Below are 19,576 nucleotides of genomic sequence, written 5' to 3' on the forward strand. Positions count from 1 at the left end.
TCAGACAAGAGAAGAGCAAGTGGGAATGACAAAGGGGGTAGAGCAGGGGTGTCAAACTCATTGCATGGAGGGCCGAATGTAACTAGGCAAGTCAGTTAAGAACAAATTCTTTACAATGACGGCCAAACACTAACCCGGGCAACACTGGGCCAATTGTGCACCGCCCTATGGGACTCCCACTCACGGCTGGTTGTGATACAGCCTGGAATCGAACCAGGGACTGTAGTGACTCTAGCACTGAGATGCAGTGCCTTAGACCGCTGAGCCACTCGGGATCCCTGATATTCATTACTATTTAGTGACCTTAATTCATCCACCAAGTACAAGGGTGGAGCAAAATCCCATGGAAACGTAAACCTTTGTGGAATGAGTTTGACACGTGGGTTAGAGGAATTTAATATATAAACAAATCACAAAGCAATGGTGAGGTGAACATAGTGAACAGTGTGATGGAATATTTTAAATAAATGGTTCTTTATTAATCATCGGCTTCCAAATAAACTAAAACTCAAGGATTCAAACCTTTTTTTATGCATCTACAAAAAAAAAAAAAAAAAAACAGAAAAGCAAAACTATTTCACATCCATGATTGCATTTTCAAATCATTGGTTTTGGGAGAGAAAAAAAAATAAACGTGTCCGCTTCTTGATCTTTGTGAATCCATAAACTAAAAGGGTCCATCTGCACATATCCACCTGTGCTCTCAGTGTGTGGTGTGTGCCGTTGTTACCATCTGACCATGCAGATTGACCCCATTCCATACACACACACACAGAGACACACACCTCTCAAACAGGATGTACAAAAGCTTGTGTTGAGCATCAAAACAGTGCAAGGCCCTAACAAACAGTAAAGGCTCCTTTCTCCCCCCCCCCCCCAGGTGTGCATTTACATCACTGAAAGGAAGGACCAATTTCATCTACAAGGTGACAGGAGAACAGAGCAGGGGAAAGGAAGGACATACAAACAGAATACAATAAACCTCTCTTTCAGACACACACAGACATACATACATACATACACACAAACAGTTAAAAACAGTATCAGAGAAAAAGAGGACCGAACCCTAGGTACTGTCTGCTTTGTTGCTGTTTGGTGATGAGGGAAAAAGTAGGGAGGTAGAGAAAGAGTGTGGGGGGGGGTGCTTGGTTCAGGGAGGGGGGGTCCAGTGGGTGTTATTTCTTGGCCTTTCCGCCTTTGGCGGAATTCCGTGGCGGGGTGACAGGGCGTCCAGATCCCATTCCTCCACCTCCACCATAAGAGTAGAGCTTCTTATCCGCTGGCTTGAGAATCTGAAGAACAGAGGCTTTCTTTAGACAGCTATAAATATACATATACTCCTACAGACTGAACACTGCAGCACATAACAGGTAAGACAGAGGACTGGCAGAGCTTAAAAATCTAGACTGACAGACAGGAACAGCCAGACTGAAGGAGAGAGAAAAGGGGCAGAGAGAAAAGCAGAGGAGTACACACCTGAAAGGAACACATGAGGGTCTCATCCACACTCATCATGGCACCGGCATTATCAAACTCTCCACAGTAGTTAGGGGCAGAGAACAGAGTAACAAGCTGTCTCTTTGCAAAGAACTCGTAACCGTCTTCTACCACCTAAGGACAGGAATGAAAGAGGTAAGAACGCAATGAAAAATAAACAGGAAAAATACCAGGAGTGGATAACCAACAACTGCAGGGCAATCAGTACATTTCAAACAGAGGAGTTACCATCTTAAATGAACACAACCTCCATCGCCAGTAAAAACACAAAATGACACGCTTTAAAGATGGAATCCGCATCAGGGGAAACAGAGCCACTGTTCACCCCAGCACCTTTGTTGTTGTTTGTGTTGTGAAACGGAGGAGTCTTCTTCGGCAGCATGGACCAAAAACTTGCAGTACATATTCTGCTGTTCTATCGCGCGTGCAATGATGTCAGAGGAAAAAATAGGGTTTGTTGTTTACAGCAACTTCTGTTGTTGTTGTAATATCACAAACAGACGTGGCAGTGTCACCAATTAAGGATTCCAGCTTTTAAAAAGTGCTTCAATATTTTATGTAGGTGCAATGACCTTTGATCATCTGATTTCCCTGATTAATAACAAGATCTCTCTATTCTTCCAACACTACCATTGGTCTGACAGTGTCCCGCAAAATACTCTCTTCCCAGCCCCTAACCCCCATCCAAAACTCTAAGCCACTGAGCTAAGCCATTACCTGATGTGCCCTGCATATAAGGTCCATGTCATGTTTGTGCAGAAATTTGGCCACCACGTCTGCCCCGAATGTGAAAGAGACCCCGCGGTCGTTCTCGCCCCAGCCCAGGACATCTTTGTCTGGGTCGGCCCACAGCAGGTCACACAGCAGGCCCTGGTCAGGCACATCTGTGGGTCGCATCACTCTGCGCACCTGCTCCATGGACTGGAGGTCTGGAGAGAGGCCTGGACAGAACATAGCACACAGAAACATTACATCACCATACAAATAAATGATGACTGCCATGATACTGTCTTCTACCAACAAGAACAATAATATCTGAAATCACACCTTGATAACTACCACCTCTTATCGACCGTATAGTGTATACACGAGTCATCTTCCACCACAAACACTGATTAATCCAAACGATCATGGGGCCACCAAGTGCTTATTGATAAGGCCCACAGGAGAAAAGACCCACACACTCAGACCATGCAAGCATACACCACCCACCTCCATGGCAGCAGAAGATCTTCTCATCTACAATGGCAGCCACGGGTAAACAGTTGAAGCAGTCTGTGAACGTCTTCCACAGCTTGATGTTATACCGTCTCTTACCTAAAGAGGAGCAGGGGACATTACTAAATGGCTTTACTCTGTGTGTTCCGGTCTCCTGTTGTTAAGCATGTGTTCCAGCTTCTCGTCTCGGCACTTACACTCATCATAAAAGCCGTAGATACGGTTAATGGAGGCACACTCGTGGTTGCCGCGCAGCAAGAAGAAGTTCTCTGGGTATTTGACCTTGTAGGCCAGAAGCAGGCAGATGGTCTCCAGGGACTGCTTCCCTCGGTCCACGTAGTCCCCTAGGAACAGGTAGTTGCTCTCTGGGGGGAAGCCTCCATACTCAAACAGCCGCAGCAGGTCGTAGTACTGACCGTGGACGTCACCTGCAGGGGGCAGCACAGAGGTGGCCAGTCAGTCACTACCACACCCTCCCTGACTACATTAGATCTGTGTGTGTATACAGGCCGTTGGACTGAGATAGCAAAGGCAATTAGAGATTAGAATTCTACAGTAAATCAGACAGTCATGTTGTGAAACCTTGGAGCTTTCACTATCAGTTATGTGTCAGAGGCGCAGCTGCTTTGCTACACTGACATTAATTACTATGAAACCAATTTCAGCCATCGTAACTTATCCAATATGACTCACCGCAGATCTTGAGTGGTGCCTCAAGCTCGAGCAGGATTGGCTGGCTGAGGAAGATTTCGCGAGACTTCAGGCAAAGGCCACGGATCTCGTTCTCTGTCAGCTGAACGTTCTTGCCTGGCCGAGAGCCCTTAACTGGAGGAGAGAGAAAGACAGAGGAAACAGAGTGAGGACTGACGTTGCGCTTACTGGAACAAACATGCTAGGCCAAGACCATGGAAACAACACATACACAAATAGCACAGCCACAGATCTAACACACAGTACACCAGAGCAGAGAAACCAATCAGTATCACAGGCCCCGCTGACAGCACAACCCTGAGCATACTGCAGAGCCAAGGTGAATCTGCTCACACAGCACAAGCCAGGAGGATGAACTATTTGATGTGAGAATCTCAAGGTTACAGAGCGTGAAACCTAAATGAAAAGGGGGTTGGGGTCTTTGTTTCTGAGCACTCAAGGCTAGGGGATGAGGATGGCAGTGTTGAACTGAGCACCAGCAGAAGGTACAGACCTGGCTATGTGTCTGAACAAATGTGTGCAGTGTGCACCCAGCCCCAAAAGCACGTATGAACACACCACCTGCCTGTCTGCTGATGTAACCAGGACAGAGAGGCTGCAACGGAAAGAGGCACACGCAGCGAATCTCACACTGTACTCAGAGGGTGGACGACTCAAACAAGGATCAAATACACTGCCCTTCAAATCAAAGTAGGCCTAAATCACAATTAAATAAACACATCATTGATGGCCAACTTCAGAGCTCTCTGGTTACAAGTGCACCGCATGCAGTCTGGTAGCATGTGAACTGACAGCAAACGTTGCTAGGCCGCCTCTGACCACACGGCAGGCTAGTAGTAGCAGGATGGTAGTAGCAGGATGGTAGTAGCAGGCAAGTCTGAGATGTGGTCAGGTCACAAGGGACACATGCACAGTGCTGCGCTGAGCATCTTCCTGAGGTATGCTCCTGGCTGTCCCCTAACTCTGTTCACTGGATCTCAAGAATATTACATGTTTGTTGAGTATAGTAGCTAGTTATGACATTTACACACATTCTACCAGGAAAAGGAAAACCCACCCTGTGGCTGTGTAAATGTTAAGTGTTTATCAAGCAGAGGTGCAAATCCACAGTGCAACTGATATGATAAGTGTTCAATGATCAACACAGACAGGTGATCAGCTCTACTGGAGCCACAAATTGGTAAAATGTTTAATGTAGTTAATGCACCATTGTAGCTCTGGAGCAGGGAATACTCATAAGTATGTTGGCATGATTTGCAGGGCAGCTTGAGGCTTTTGTGGCGCTGCAGGTCAAGTACAGGTTTAATATGATCAGCTGGATGAGGCTCCTACTTCAATCTCAACACTCCTCCCAAACTAAAACCTTCACTATAGCTGCATGGGATCACCACAACAGCACATCTATAGTCAAACAAATACAACAGTAGGACTGTATTATTCAGAAATCCTGTTTGCATGACAAGCTCCAGGCAAGGATATAACGGAGCATGTAGTAAGTGTATTGCAGTGACTCATGATGGACGGGGGAACTTGTGCAAGAATGCGCATCAGGGTTGTTTGTGTCACAGAATCAATTCCACCCCCTTTCCTGCACGTTCTGCTGTCTTCCCTAGGCGCAGGTGAAAAGTCCAATGCCAGCGCTCTATAAACCATCACAGGAGAACAAGGCAATGACAAACAAGCATCAATAGAAAACCTTCTAATATTCAACCAGAGACACTTGTTGTGCTCCATCATGCACCTGGTACTGTAATTGCTGAAGCTAAATGGGGTATCGATACACTTGAGAGCAGAACAATAAAATTGCCTGAAACCCTTCAGTGACATTCTGCTTTACAAGCTGGGTGCAGACAGTGTTCTTTACAAAAACACACGCCGGGGTTAATTGAACACTTGTCAAAGCTTTGACAGCTCAAAGTGAACGATGCTGACCTTGCCAAATACCAAACTAGAGAACATGCAGTTATCACACAACACAATGCCACAGATGTCTCAAGCTGAGGGAGCGTGCAATTGGTATACTGACTGCAGGAATGTCCACCAGAGCTGTTGCCAGAGAATCTAATGTTCATTTCTCTGTCATAAGCCGCCTCCAACATTGTTTTAGAAAAATTGTGAGGCCAGTTGGACGTACTGACAACTGCATACCACCTTGTGTAGGCGAGCATTTTGCTGATGTCAACGTTATGGTATGGGCTGGCATTAGGTACGAACAACAAACAATTGCATTTTATCAATGGCAATTTGAATGCACAGAGAAACCGTGACGAGATCGTAAGGCTCATTGTCGTGCCATTCATCCGCCGACATCACCTCATGTTTCAGCATGATAATGCACGGCCCCATGTCGCAAGGATCTGTACACAATTCCTGGAAGCTGAAAATGTCCCAGTTCTTCCACGACCTGCATACTCACCAGACAACTCACCCATCAAGCATGTTTGGGACGCTCTAGATCGACGTGTACGACAGCGTGTTCCAGTTCCCGCTAATATCCAGCAACTTCACACAGCCATTGAAGAGGAGTGGGACAACATTAGGCTTGGGGATTCGAACCAGCAACCTTTCAGTTACTGGCCCAACGCTCTAACCACTAAAGCTACCTGCCGCCCAACTCTATGCGAAGGAGATGTGTCACACAAGATACTGACTGGTTTTCTGATCCATGCCCCTACCTTTTTGTAAGGTATTTGTGACCAACAGGTGCATGTGTATTCCTAGTCATGTGAAATCCATAGATTAGGGCCTAATGAATTTATTTCAATTGACCGATTTCCTCATTTGAATTCTAAACTCAGTAAAATCTTAGAAATTGTTACATGTTGCATTTATATTTTCGTTCAGTGTAGTGCTTTCACAAAGATATATTCTGCCCTAATAAAATCACAGGCAGTGGGAGAGGGGCACATACATTTGTTCTGAAAATGGAGGATGGAAACGGACAAGGACTTCCAGGTAGGACCTCAGCAATAGATCTAAATGAGCAGTGTCATGTTTGGGCAGCAACACAGGCCTTGGCCCTAAAGAGTGAAATGTGGGTATAAATAGGGTAGTGCTGCTTGTCACTTTAAACCTGGATTAGGGTCGGCTAAGCCATGACAGAGCTTACTCTAAAGTTAGCCACATGGCCAATGGCAACAGTGAGCTTAGAGAAGGGGCGTGGGGGATGGGGAGGGAGTCAGACAAAGGGCTTTCCGCTTTACTGGTCACGGGATAGAAAAGAAAAAGTTGGACAAGCACAATAGGAAAGCCATTGGGAATCAACAGTTGGCTGGCTTCAGATTCCCCACCTGATATGTCCATGGCTGATATGGACATCCTCTTAGATGGTGACAGGAGGTGGTAGTAGCGGCCTGGACTGACCGTTCAGATGTACAGGTCAGGAGGCTGATGGTCAATCCCATTGAAACTAGTCATACCGTCACCACATTTAACTGGTTTGCAAACATTGTCATCAGGCTGGCCCATGTGTTAAGGTGTACATGGTGCAGCTAAAGGTCGATGGCGGTCAGTCACCATTCTCTGACAAACGAGTGATTAAGCAACCAGAATGCAGTTACCTTGGCCTGTCACTACATCATAGAAATACAGCAGGATTGGATGGACAAAAAGCCACAGGTGATGGTTTATGGACTGGCCAAGACTTCAAAACTAATTTAGAAAATGCCATACATGATGTGATAGGCTAATTATGACAACTCTCACGACAGAGGCAAACACTCTGCCTTGTAATGAGTTGCCACACCGCAAGAGAAAAAAGGTCCGCTATATACTGCCAGTACAGCTGTTTTTTTCTTCTTTTTCCTGAACTTGTCAGACAACCTTATCATGGACAGAGTATAACACGGTTTCCACAACACACTCATCCAGCCATCAAGTCAAAGTCAGAAGGGGCTAGGGCTGAGCGATATATCTAATTAATTTGAATGTGCATTTTAGCGCGAAATTCCAAACCCATGCATCTCAAGAATAAAGTTCTCCCATTTTTATGAGCGTTTATGTCTGCTTGTCTTTTTACTCCAGTGCTGTGTGCACCTTCCCATTCACACACACACCAAGCCTCTCCCCCTGCCACTCACAACAACAAAGTTGAGAATACTTCTTTCTCTATGAGAACAAGCCGTTTCAACTGGCTATTTGCATTTGAGGTTTGGTACAACAGAATTATTCATATGGACACCGAAACACATTCGAGATATTTTACTGTAATAGAAAAGTGAACCTTTCCAACGATACCCTTTTTATGTCTCAACTCCCAAAATTTAGCACAGATCAGACCCTGTCTAGTCTACTAGCTGTCTAGCCTGTTTTATAAATGTGCAAAGAGCATAAAAACTAACAACTAAAACATTATGAAACTTCTATTTGATCAATTAAGTAGCAAATAAGCCATTCCATTGTTTGTTAACAAAATTCAACACCCATTTAAAATAAATAAATATATATATATTAGGGCCTAATGAATTTATTTCAATTGACCGATTTCCTAATTTGAACTCTAAACTCAGTAAAATCTTAGAAATTGTTACATGTTGCATTTATGTTTTCGTTCAGTGTAGTGCTTTCACAAAGATATATTCTGCCCTAATAAAATCACAGGCAGTGGGAGAGGGGCACACACATTTGTTCTGAAAATGGAGGATGGAAACGGACGAGTCCACGAGGACGACACATACATATATATATATATATATACACACATATATACAATATATATACAAACATACTATATATACACACACACACACATATATACATATATATATATATATATTATATACACACACACACATATATACATACACATATACACACATACACACACACACAGTCGTATGAAAAAGTTTGGGCACCCCTGAAGCTGCATAATAATTTACTCTGTCGTCACAGAAAATGATCACAGTGGCATGCCATTCATTTTCTAATAAAAGCTGAGTACTGGTGTATTGTCCAGACAAAGATTTTTAGTGTAGCAATATTAAGTTGTATGAAATTAAATCGGATGTGAAAAATAGGCTATGCAAAAATGTGGGCACCCTTGTCATTCTGTTGATTTGAATACCTGTAACTACTTAGCAGAGGCAAAGGATGGTGAGAACGGTCAAAAACAGCCCACAGACCACCTCCAAAGACCTACAACATCATCTTGCTGCAGATGGTGTCACTGTGCATCGTTCAACAATTCAGCGCACTTTGCACAAGGAGAAGCTGTATGGGAGAGTGATGCGGAAGAAGCCTTTTCTGCACACACGCCACAACAGAGTCGCTTGAGGTATGCAAATGCACATTTGGACAAGCCAGCTTCATTTTGGAATAAGGTGCTGTGGACTGATGAAACAAAGATTGAGTTATTTGGTCATAACAAGGGGCGTTATGCATGGCGGCAAAAGAACACAGCGTTCCAAGAAAAACACGTGCTACCCACAGTAAAATTTGGTGGGGGTTCCATCATGCTGTGGGGCTGTGTGGCCAGTGCCGGTACTGGGAATCTTGTTAAAGTTGAGGGTCGCATGGATTCCACTCAATATCAGCAGATTCTTGGGAATAATGTTGAATAAATCAGTCACAAAGTTGAAGTTACGCCGGGGCTGGATATTTCAGCAAGACAACGACCCAAAACACTGCTCAAAATCTACCCGGGCATTTATGCAGAGGAACAAGTACAATGTTCTGGAATGGCCATCCCAGTCCCCAGACCTGAATATCATTGAGAATCTGTGGGATGATTTGAAGCAGGCTGTCCATGCTCGGAAACCATCAAACCTAACTGAACTGGAGATGTTTTGTAAGGAGGAATGGTCCAAAATACCTTCATCCAGAATCCACACACTCATTAGAGGCTATAGGAAGCATCTAGAGGCTGTTATTTTAGCAAAAGGAGGCTCTACTAAATATTGATGTGATTTTTCTATTGGGGTGCCCAAATTTATGGACCCGTCTAATTTTGTTTTGATGCATATTGCACATTTTCTGTTAATCCAATAAACCTCATTTCACTACTGAAATATTACTGTGTCCAATCGTTATTTGATAGATCAAAATGAAATTGCTGATCCAAACACCCAATTATTTATAAAAGGAAAACATAGAAATTGTCAGGGGTGCCCAAACTTTTTCATACGACTGTGTGTTTGTGTGTGTGTGTGTGTGTGTGTGTGTGTGTGTGTGTGTGTGTGTGTGTGTGTGTATGTATGTATGTATGCATGTATGCATGTATATATATATATTTTATTTTTTTTAAACCTTTATTTAACCAGGTAAGCTAGTTGAGAACAAGTTCTCATTTACAACTGCGACCTGGCCAAGACAAAGCATTGACCTCCATACAAAAACACCTCAGTTAACGTGCGAAAAATATAAAAACACCATCTGCTGGAGAAGACAGATTTTGGGCCCAGCTATCCCTCTTGCTTCACCTCTTCCTCTCTGGTGTGACTCCAAAAATTTCAGTTAATTACTATAGCTCCTGCCTTGGGCCAATCAGTGTCATCGTTTACCCAAGTTTCATCAAACTCGGGCCAGTGCTGTCTGAGATGGCGTTTTTACTAACGTACGAACAGAGACCGATCCACAGTCCCCTACCTGATTTCATTGTGGGAAACAAAGTGGACAGGCTAGTATGTTGTTCAAACAGTTGGAGACAGACAACATGGTGGAGCCAAAGATTTGTTATAACTAACCCAAGATTGGAAATGCCAGGCTGTGGTCTATGGGAAAAAATGAGTCATAGTGGGCAGAACAAGCAAGGAGTGGGCAGAGCCAAGCAAGAGAGGTCCCATTTGCGTGCGTTCTACCATATATTTGCATATTTCCATTAAGGAACACCTACTCTGAAGTGTGTGCAATAACTCAATTTGCCCTTGCACTCCTTCTAAACAACATTTTAATTGTTTTACTTTGACAAAGGGTAAAATCTCCAAAACTTAGTCCACTCTTCATAACGGATTCTAGCTTTGAGAACAGAAAACTGTGTTGAGGTCAAATGTTCATCGAGGAGAAAATGATCATGATGTCGGCAAAAATCCATCTCGTTCCATCTTGTCTCACTGCAGGCCACTGGGCTTTCTCTCATCACCATATTAGGTAGTGAGTGGAAGTGTCAATCGGATGCTTCACACTTATACATCCGATGAAATGTCTGGATTATTGTTCTATCTGTGGTGGAGCCCTACAACATGATGCACCGCTATTACCATGATGTAGAGGAGTGATAACACCGAGAAAACAGACATGTGAAAATGTCTAGGTTAACTGCAGTACCATTACAGTCAATAATTGTCAAAACAGAAATAAGCGATAGCCTATAAATTGATACGGTAATAATCTGTATACATCTAGATCAATAGATTTCAAAAAGGAAAGAACAAAAACAGCAGATCCAGGTGTTTGAACACCTGATGTGATTTTTACACCAGTTAGACCAGACTTGGAGAGAGACATTTTTTAAATCTAACTAGACAAGTTCCAAGAGCAGCAGAATGCCCCACTTCCTGTTTTCTGAACTGTTCCCAGGCCAGCAGAAGCTCATGTCTGGCTCAGCCACTGTGCTCATTACAGCGGAAGGCCCCTGCAGATTTAGTAGCTGGAGGGGTTTATGTTGGTCTGACAGCCTCAGGTCTCCCATTACGCAACATTTATCATACATATAAGTTTGCTTCTGCCCCCCTCATGTACGCACACAGTCCCCAAGGCTCATATCTGTTACTATAGAAGCCATCATAAATCTAAGGAGTGGCCAGGACTGAGGGTAGGCAAACCTGTGTGGTATAGACAGCTTCTCCCATGCACCAAACACTAACACCTACATATTATTCAACAGTCATTAACGTCCACAATACTCCAAGAGTGGTGTGGTGGTCACAAACAGAAACACGGATAGCGGAATCGTTTTAATCCATCAATACGACCATAAGCTGCCCACAACAAAAGATGTGTTCAGAGTAAAAACCCAAGAGAAAGACACTAGGCCTGCTACTTGCAAACAACACTGTCCCTCACATTCCCCAAGTCTGCCCATATTTCTACTATTCATGCTTCGGTAGCCGATGTGAAATACCTAGCTAGTTAGCGGTGCGTGCTAGTAGTGTTCAATTACTACTAGCCCGCTGGCTCAGAGCTTGAAGTGGTTGTTTCCCTAGCACTTGAAGGGACACTGCTTTTGTGGAGCTATAGGTAATGATGCTTCTTGGGTGACAGTTGGTGGTGTTCAGAGGGACCTTTGTTCAAGCCCAGGTTGGGGCAAGGAGAGGGACGGAAGCAACACTTCATTACATTACAAATCTACTGGGATCGCAGAGAATGTAATGTGCCATAATGTTTCCACCTCTAGTGTTTACAGTATGCACAACTTTCACCCCTGCTATAAGCTACTTGGCCAATGAAAAACAAACCCAAATCTGGATATTCCCTTTACTTTATAATGTAGTAAAGGCCATTGGCCTTCTTTAGACAGATAAGAGTCTAAAACCAGGGCACTGATGTTTCCTGTCCATGGAATTTGGAGTATCACAGCAGTACATTATCATGGTGGAAACAGTTGTACCGAATGAAAGCAAGTGTGACCCATTGGTGCCCTTCACTCTGTGTAACCAACCACTAATGACATGGCTAAACCCATTGTAGCTTGCATTTATACAATAAAAGCAAGTTATTACTTCAGCAAGCACGCTTTCAGCACATGATAATTGCATCCGCAGCCCTGAAAGACATGCTTAAGTATGCTTCTCCCTCATCCAGGCATGAATTGCAATGGGCCTGCTCCTACATACAGCATCCTCCATTCAGGCTGCAAATATATCACTTTCCTCCTTAACTAGCTTTAATGGGCATTAAAAATGAAAATATGCATACTTTATGAAACAGTTTGTCTTTTCGGACAATTTAGGATATTGCACATTCTTGGTTGAACATAGTGTGCAACATGTTAGATTGTCCAAAAATATAAACAATTGTGGTGGGAAATTGGGTTTCAAAAATAAAGTAAGCATATTTCCCCCGATCCATAGGGGGACACTAGTGTATTACCGGGAATGCACATCCAACCTAGACGATAGTACATGGGCGCTAGAGCTGTACTATCGTCTGCCTAGGCTACTGTACAACCGGTGTGTGTTAGACATAGCTAGCTAAATACTGGCAAGCAAAAAAACGACATTATGGAAAGATTGGATGCAGGAAACAGAAACGAATGGTAAACAAAACCTACTAACCGACGTTGCTGGCTAGCTTTGCATTCATTATTACAACAGCATACACCAGACAGAACACATTTAACGTTGCAGTAGCTAGCTAGAGTTAGTTAGCTAACACAGCACCATCGTAAAATAGCCGTGTTTGTCATCTTAATGATTTGCCGTTAATACTAATATTACAACAAAATTGGCACTTCAGGCCGAGTGATAAAGATTGAAGCAGCAAGCCAGCCATCCATCTCTCATTTGCCCTACTAATTCGTAGACCTAGGTAACGTTATCTCGAGCTCTAACCCGGACACATCGTTTCAAAGAGAACAGCTAACTTGACGTTAAGCCTGCTAACATACACCAGACATCGTTAGAATTCCGACGCTTCTTTGAAAATACAAATATCCAAATAGCAACTGATTCGTAATTAATCAAATTAAGTGGCTTGATTCCTAGTTAAGTGCAAATCCTCACCTTCCAGAAGACGCTGTATTATGGAGTCGATGTTTAATTTGTCCGGCTCCGCCATTTTACTTATTTTTTTTGTCGTGGTTCAGGCAGTCAAGACCTTCGTTTCGTGTTGCTTCTTCGATGAGACAAAAAAACAAGTACCGATCAAGTTAAACAAACAACTAGGCAGCTTATATTTTGTTATGTCAAATTGAGGGAAAAATGTCATTTGGCTTTACTTTCCCTTCCGTGTTGTAGCTAGCTGGCTAAATGAGTTAGCTAGCTAGTTAGTTCAAGCTAGCTAGCCGATGTTAGTTAGCTAACAAACCAAGCTACCCGCTTTAGTTATAGCTAGCCAATAATGAATGATGCAAATACGAAATGTTAACATATAATCAACCTTTGATTTGACAATAGTCTTCCCGTGTAGAAGACAGGGCCTTTTCAGGTCTGTTTTGTGTCTTTTTGTCTTCGTATTTCAGAGTCCCCCTTTCTCTTCCCCCACTGAACTTAAAAAGGGCCGTGTTGTTCAGGGGAAGCGAGAAGAGAGGGGGGTTGACACTAAGGCGAGCTTTAGATTTACTCAATGATGATTGGGTCACTGCTTGATTTTGAACCCATGTTGTCGTTTTCGATTGGATACATTGTACATCCGTCACACACTGGTGCCCCACCTCCAGCTGTTTTACGGATGACATCAACGGTCGTCACTAGTTACCACTACTGAAGTATAAATAACTACCACAGCCACAAAGTCAGAAACTCCGCCTATTTCTACAATGTATCTTCTTAAAATTTGATTTTAGACCTAGCCTTTACCATAACCACACTGCTAACCGTATACCCAACCCTAACCTTAAATTAAGACCGAAAAGCATGTTTTCAATGATTTTTACGATATAGCCAATTTCGACTTTGTGACTGTGCTATCTAGTGGAAACCGACGCCAACGGGGTCGGTACCGGCAAGGACTGCCATCGTGTGTTAGAAGTTAAAAGTATAAGGAATATTTTGCATTAGTTTAGAGGCTAGGGTTTCCCAAACTTGGTCCTGGTTTTTGCCCTATCACTACACAGAATATTCAAATAATGTAGTAGTTTAGTGTGTCGTGTGTAGTGTATAACTTTGTGGGAAGGTAATATGTGGATGTGTGCAACCCTAACCCATCTCTTTCCCGACATTCCTCATTCCTTCCCATAATCTCCACAAATTCACGTTCCTCCATTACAGGTCAATATTACACAATCCTCCTCCTTACTTGTTCTTTACCAGCTTTCCAAATCCATCCCTCACCTCACTGTGTTTCTATTTGTCAGACAGTTTCGACAGAGGTATGGGATAAACTTTTCCTTGGGGGTGTGGGGTATGGGGTGGGACATTGTGAGTTCTGTGCCTTGTGATACAGGTAGGGGTAGGGGAGGGGGTGACTTCAACTGAATTCACAGTGAATCATAGGCTACATGTTTACTATGAATCAGAGCCTAAATGTGTGAACTCCAAATGATTCATGGTTTCATGATGGTATTGAGAGACCTCTGCTGTTATTGTTGTTCATGTCTTCAATCTATACAACCAAAAATAAACAATTTATCTTTCACTCACATATCCTTTGTTTTCATTTTTTCATGTAGTCGGTAGTGGGTAACACTTTATTGTCAATCTGTAGATGCTCTTCAGACTATCCGTAACATTTCAACTATCTACTAACCCTAGCCCAGGCCCTAACCCTTACCCTAACTCTTATTCTAAACCTAACCCTAACCGTAACCTTAGCAAGCAGTTTCTTATCAACAGATAGTTTGTTGTCAGTATGACCATCTGTAGAGCATCTAAAGATGGACTATCCAGACAATCCAAATAAAGTGTGACAGGGTAGTGAACCTCATTTTGCAGTAGCTTGGTGGTAGTTGAACTAAATTTGAATCTAGGTAGTGTTTTCAGTATTGAATTACTTTTTTTGAGATGTAGCGGTGTAGCTAACTACTGGAAGTACACACTACTTTTTTGCAAAAATATAATATGGTTGAAGTGGGCAATCATTTCCTTTCTTTTTCAGCATCAGACCTTCATAATTCTCACTTGAAACAGTTTTTATGTTTTATTGTTTTTATTCATTTATTTGGATCCCATTAGCTCTTGCAGAAGCAGCAGCTATTCTTCCTGAGGTCCACACAAAAACATAAAACACGACAAGTAACAAAACACTGATAAACTGACAGACAAGAACAGTCACACAAATGTAAAATACAATGAAATACAAACAATACAATTAAAGAATAATGTGTGTGTTAGATTGTGTTTATGTGTGCGTGTGTTTGTGTGTGAGTGTCATTTCACAGTCCCTATCGTGTCATTAGATGTTGTTTTATAATTTAGCTTTTTACTTTAGTAATAAGAGATGGAAGGGAGTTCAATGCGATCACGGCTCTGTGTAATACTGTGTGTTGCCATTAATTTGTTTTGGACTTGGGACTGAGAAGAGACCCCTGGTGGAATGTCTTGTGGGGTATATGTAGGTGTCTGAGCTGTATGTAATTTGATTATGCAGACAATCAGGAATTTTTATCACAGTAATATTTGTCATAAAAACTAGAAGAGAAGCAGTTCATCTCTCATAAACCCTCAACCAGGATAGACTGGCCTGCATGTTGTTCATGTTAGTTCTGGATGTGCCGTTTAGGCCAAGGCGTGCTGCTCTGTTTTGAGCCAGCTGCAGCTTTGCTAGGTCTTTCTTTGTTGCATTTGACCATTTTACCAGACAGTAATCAAGGTGGGACAAAACCAGTGCCTGAACAACTAGTACAGTTGATTTTTGTGTCAAAAACGTAGAACATCTTTTTATAACAGATATACCCCTCCCCACCTTCACAACAACTTTGTCAATATGACTTGACCATGATAACTGATATCATTTAACGTACTCCAATGTATTTTTCCATTGTGTTTTATGTCATTTATCTTGGTTAGGTATTATAATTTCTTCTTCTTTTTGTTAATTTTAGTCACACATTTTTTCAATTTACAGTGTCAACCAATCAGTTGAGCAGCCTGACTTGTTTGCCACCTCTTTTGCACAATTTCTTTTAACCATATCATTTTTCAATTAATCATCAATCCAGGGGGCTCTAACAGTTCTCACAGTTAGTTTCTTAACAGGTGCATGCTTATCAACAATTGGCATACATGAATATGTCACGAATCCCACCGAAGGCGGTTCCCCTTCCTGTTCGGGCGGTGCTCGGTGGTTGTCGTCACCGGTCTACTAGCGGCCAGCGATCCCTTTTTCCCTTTTCGGTTGGTTGGGTCTGATTGTTTTCACCTGTTCCTTGTTGGGGTTTGATTAGGAGCTATTTAAGCTGGAGATGCCCGCTTGCTGTTGTGCGGGCTTGTTTCTCCTGTGTAGTGTTGGTGGATGTGTTTATTTGCTTTTACGCAGTACTGTAGTGGGTCCTGTTTACGCCCGGTCTGGGATTTGCGCCTAGTGTATTTGGCGTGACCGTATTCAGTTCTGTATTAAATTGCATTCGTCCTACCCTCTGCTCTTTGCGCCTGATTCCTGCACCCACGCGTTACAGAATAACTTTACAAATACTGCATTTGGATTCACTTCCTCATATACATCATCAGACCAACATATATATTTCAACAAAAGATTGCTGATAATTTTTTTTGTATGATCTCTTATAAATTACTTTACCTTTGGCACTTTGACTTTCCTTGTTATTGTCACAGGGACCACTTTTACGTTCACACCAATATCCCGTTATTATTCGGGATACTCAAGTATTTTGTTTTTAAACATCATATACCGTTAACAATAACCTGAAAAAGCTTGTTTCCCGGTTATAAGAAACCCGGGCTAGATACCTGGTATATGCTGATCTAAAACGGGATTCTGTGGCATGTTAACATTTTATCCCGTGTATTGTTGTTTTTGCGGTTTGGGCAGGTTCAGTTTTGCATATCATGTGTTGTGTGATGCATTATGTTTTCATCTGATTGTTAAACAAATCACTTCAAAAAGTAGGCTACCTGTGCAATTTGATCCACCCTAATAATTTAGCCTACTATAATTAAGTTACTGTAAGTTTCTGCTTATAATTTCCGACATTTGGTAGATCATATTCAGTGGCGACCTGTCATTCAAGGCAGTTTTGAGCCCCACATTTTTTGCAAAAAATAAGTAAAAAGAAAGGCTTGCCTGTTTTGTATGTTATTTTGGCATTAATACGTGTCCGTTTGCAAACAATAAAAAATATATATCATTGAGTTAATAAAGCCGCCTTCAGGCTGTAACACAACAAAATGTGGAAAGGTAAAGGGGTGTGAATACTTTCTGAAGGCGCTGTATATTAATACGGGCTGTTCTTAGCCTTTTCCTTGGTAGCTTATCGGAGATAGATATATGGAGAAGAAAAAATTCAATTAAAACATTGTTTTGACATAGAGTCAGTCAATCGGGCACTTGTGTCAGCTGCTGTGTGTGTGTGTGTGATGTTGGGCTGAAGCTACTGACCCAGAAGCTTGGCTCTCTCTCTCTTCCCAGGCTTTTGGGAGGGTGGACAATGAGCTTGTCATAGGCGATGTAAGCAATGTCCCACATGCTCTCTGGCAGCTTTTATAGCTGGAATAAGTTCTTTCCACCTCTGGCACACAGCTTCAGAGAAGTCCCTCGTTGAGGAAGATGATTCCTCTCAAGTTTTTGTCTCTCTCCAGAACAGCCATCTTGTCCTTGAACCTTAGGAACTTGACCACTATCGGCCTGGGTCTGTCCCCTGAGCTGGTTACAGGTTCCCAGACCTGTCCCCTGAGCTGGTTACAGGTTCCCAGACCTGTCCCCTGAGCTGGTTACAGGTTCCCAGACCTGTCCCCTGAGCTGGTTACAGGTTCCCAGACCTGTCCCCTGAGCTGGTTACAGGTTCCCAGACCTGTCCCCTGAGCTGGTTACAGGTTCCCAGACCTGTCCCCTGAGCTGGTTACAGGTTTCCAGACCTGTCCCCTGAGCTGGTTACAGGTTCCCAGACCTGTCCCCTGAGCTGGTTACAGGTTTCCAGACCCATGGGTGCGCTCCACCACAATCTTCCTATGATCCATCTGCAGCTTTTCAGTAAAAAATTGTTCACTTTCTCCTCAGACTATATCCAGGTCCGATGTGGAGACTCTGGTATGCTATCTACATTATTATTATTATTATTATATTTTTTTTTAGGGGTGGATCAGCTTAATATTGCGGAAAGAATATTGCTTCCATCAATGTAATTGTCTGCATCATTTCCAATCCCCCATTTATTTTTTGGGTAAATACACTGCTCAAAAAAATAAAGGGAACACTTAAACAACACAATGTAACTCCAAGTCAATCACACTTCTGTGAAATCAAACTGTCCACTTAGGAAGCAACACTGATTGACAATACATTTCACATCCTGTTGTGCAAATGGAATAGACAACAGGTGGAAATTATAGGCAATTAGCAAGACACCCCCAATAAAGGAGTGGTTCTGCAGGTGGGGACCACAGACAACTTCTCAGTTCCTATGCTTCCTGGCTGATGTTTTGGTCACTTTTGAATGCTGGCGGTGCTTTCACTCTAGTGGTAGCATGAGACGGAGTCTACTACCCACACAAGTGGCTCAGGTAGTGCAGCTCATCCAGGATGGCACATCAATGCGAGCTGTGGCAAGAAGGTTTGCTGTGTCTGTCAGCGTAGTGTCCAGAGCATGGAGGCGCTACCAGGAGACAGGCCAGTACATCAGGAGACGTGGAGGAGGCCGTAGGAGGGGAACAACCCAGCAGCAGGACCGCTACCTCCGCCTTTGTGCAAGGAGGAGCAGGAGAAGCACCGCCAGAGCCCTGCAAAATGACCTCCAGCAGGCCACAAATGTGCATGTGTCTGCTCAAACGGTCAGAAACAGACTCCATGAGGGTGGTATGAGGGCCCGACGTCCACAGGTGGGGGTTGTGCTTACAGCCCAACACCGTGCAGGACGTTTGGCATTTGCCAGAGAACACCAAGATTGGCAAATTCACCACTGGCACCCTGTGCTCTTCACAGATGAAAGCAGGTTCACACTGAGCACGTGACAGACGTGACAGAGTCTGGAGACGCCGTGGAGAACGTTCTGCTGCCTGCAACATCCTCCAGCATGACTGGTTTGGCGGTGGGTCAGTCATGGTGTGGGGTGGCATTTCTTTGGGGGGCCGCACAGCCCTCCATGTAATCACCAGAGGTAGCCTGACTGCCATTAGGTACCGAGATGAGATCCTCAGACCCCTTGTGAGACCATATGCTGGTGCAGTTGGCCCTGGGTTCCTCCTAATGCAAGACAATGCTAGACCTCATGTGGCTGGAGTGTGTCAGCAGTTCCTGCAAGAGGAAGGCATTGATGCTATGGACTGGCCCGCCCGTTCCCCAGACCTGAATCCAATTGAGCACATCTGGGACATCATGTCTCGCTCCATCCACCAACGCCACGTTGCACCACAGACTGTCCAGGAGTTGGCGGATGCTTTAGTCC

At 43.4% G+C, this 19,576-nt stretch overlaps 1 protein-coding gene across 2 annotated transcripts; it reads right to left on the reverse strand.

The window, feature by feature from the left end:
- Positions 1 to 380: 380 nt before the first annotated feature.
- LOC115171496 (serine/threonine-protein phosphatase alpha-2 isoform) lies at positions 381 to 13,610 on the reverse strand. Of its 2 annotated transcripts, none has more exons than XM_029728378.1 (8): positions 13,459 to 13,610; positions 13,083 to 13,191; positions 3,409 to 3,540; positions 2,913 to 3,143; positions 2,710 to 2,814; positions 2,215 to 2,438; positions 1,477 to 1,611; positions 381 to 1,292 (listed from the first exon to the last, which is right to left on the reverse strand). In XM_029728378.1, exons 2-8 carry the CDS (start codon positions 13,135 to 13,137, stop codon positions 1,176 to 1,178), a joined length of 999 nt encoding a protein of 332 aa, XP_029584238.1. In that variant the 5' UTR covers positions 13,138 to 13,191; positions 13,459 to 13,610; the 3' UTR covers positions 381 to 1,175. The 2 variants fall into 2 exon arrangements, with proteins under 2 accessions (XP_029584238.1, XP_029584237.1); XM_029728377.1 differs by having other exon boundaries at positions 13,083 to 13,194; positions 13,459 to 13,609.
- Positions 13,611 to 19,576: the final 5,966 nt, after the last annotated feature.

This window comes from Salmo trutta, chromosome 32 (assembly GCF_901001165.1).
Source record: "Salmo trutta chromosome 32, fSalTru1.1, whole genome shotgun sequence".
NCBI lineage: Eukaryota > Metazoa > Chordata > Actinopteri > Salmoniformes > Salmonidae > Salmo > Salmo trutta.

What these genes read in the sequence shown, in the direction of transcription:
- LOC115171496 (XM_029728378.1), bottom strand. Translation starts at nt 13,137, where the DNA reads ATGGCGGAGCCGGACAAATTAAACATCGACTCCATAATACAGCGTCTT. An exon ending in AATACAGCGTCTTCTGGAAG is followed by an intron (nt 3,541 to 13,082) that starts GTGAGGATTTGC and finishes TCTCTCCTCCAG; the next exon opens with TTAAGGGCTCTCGGCCAGGC. An exon ending in TTATATGCAGGGCACATCAG is followed by an intron (nt 1,612 to 2,214) that starts GTAATGGCTTAG and finishes TCCTGTCCTTAG; the next exon opens with GTGGTAGAAGACGGTTACGA.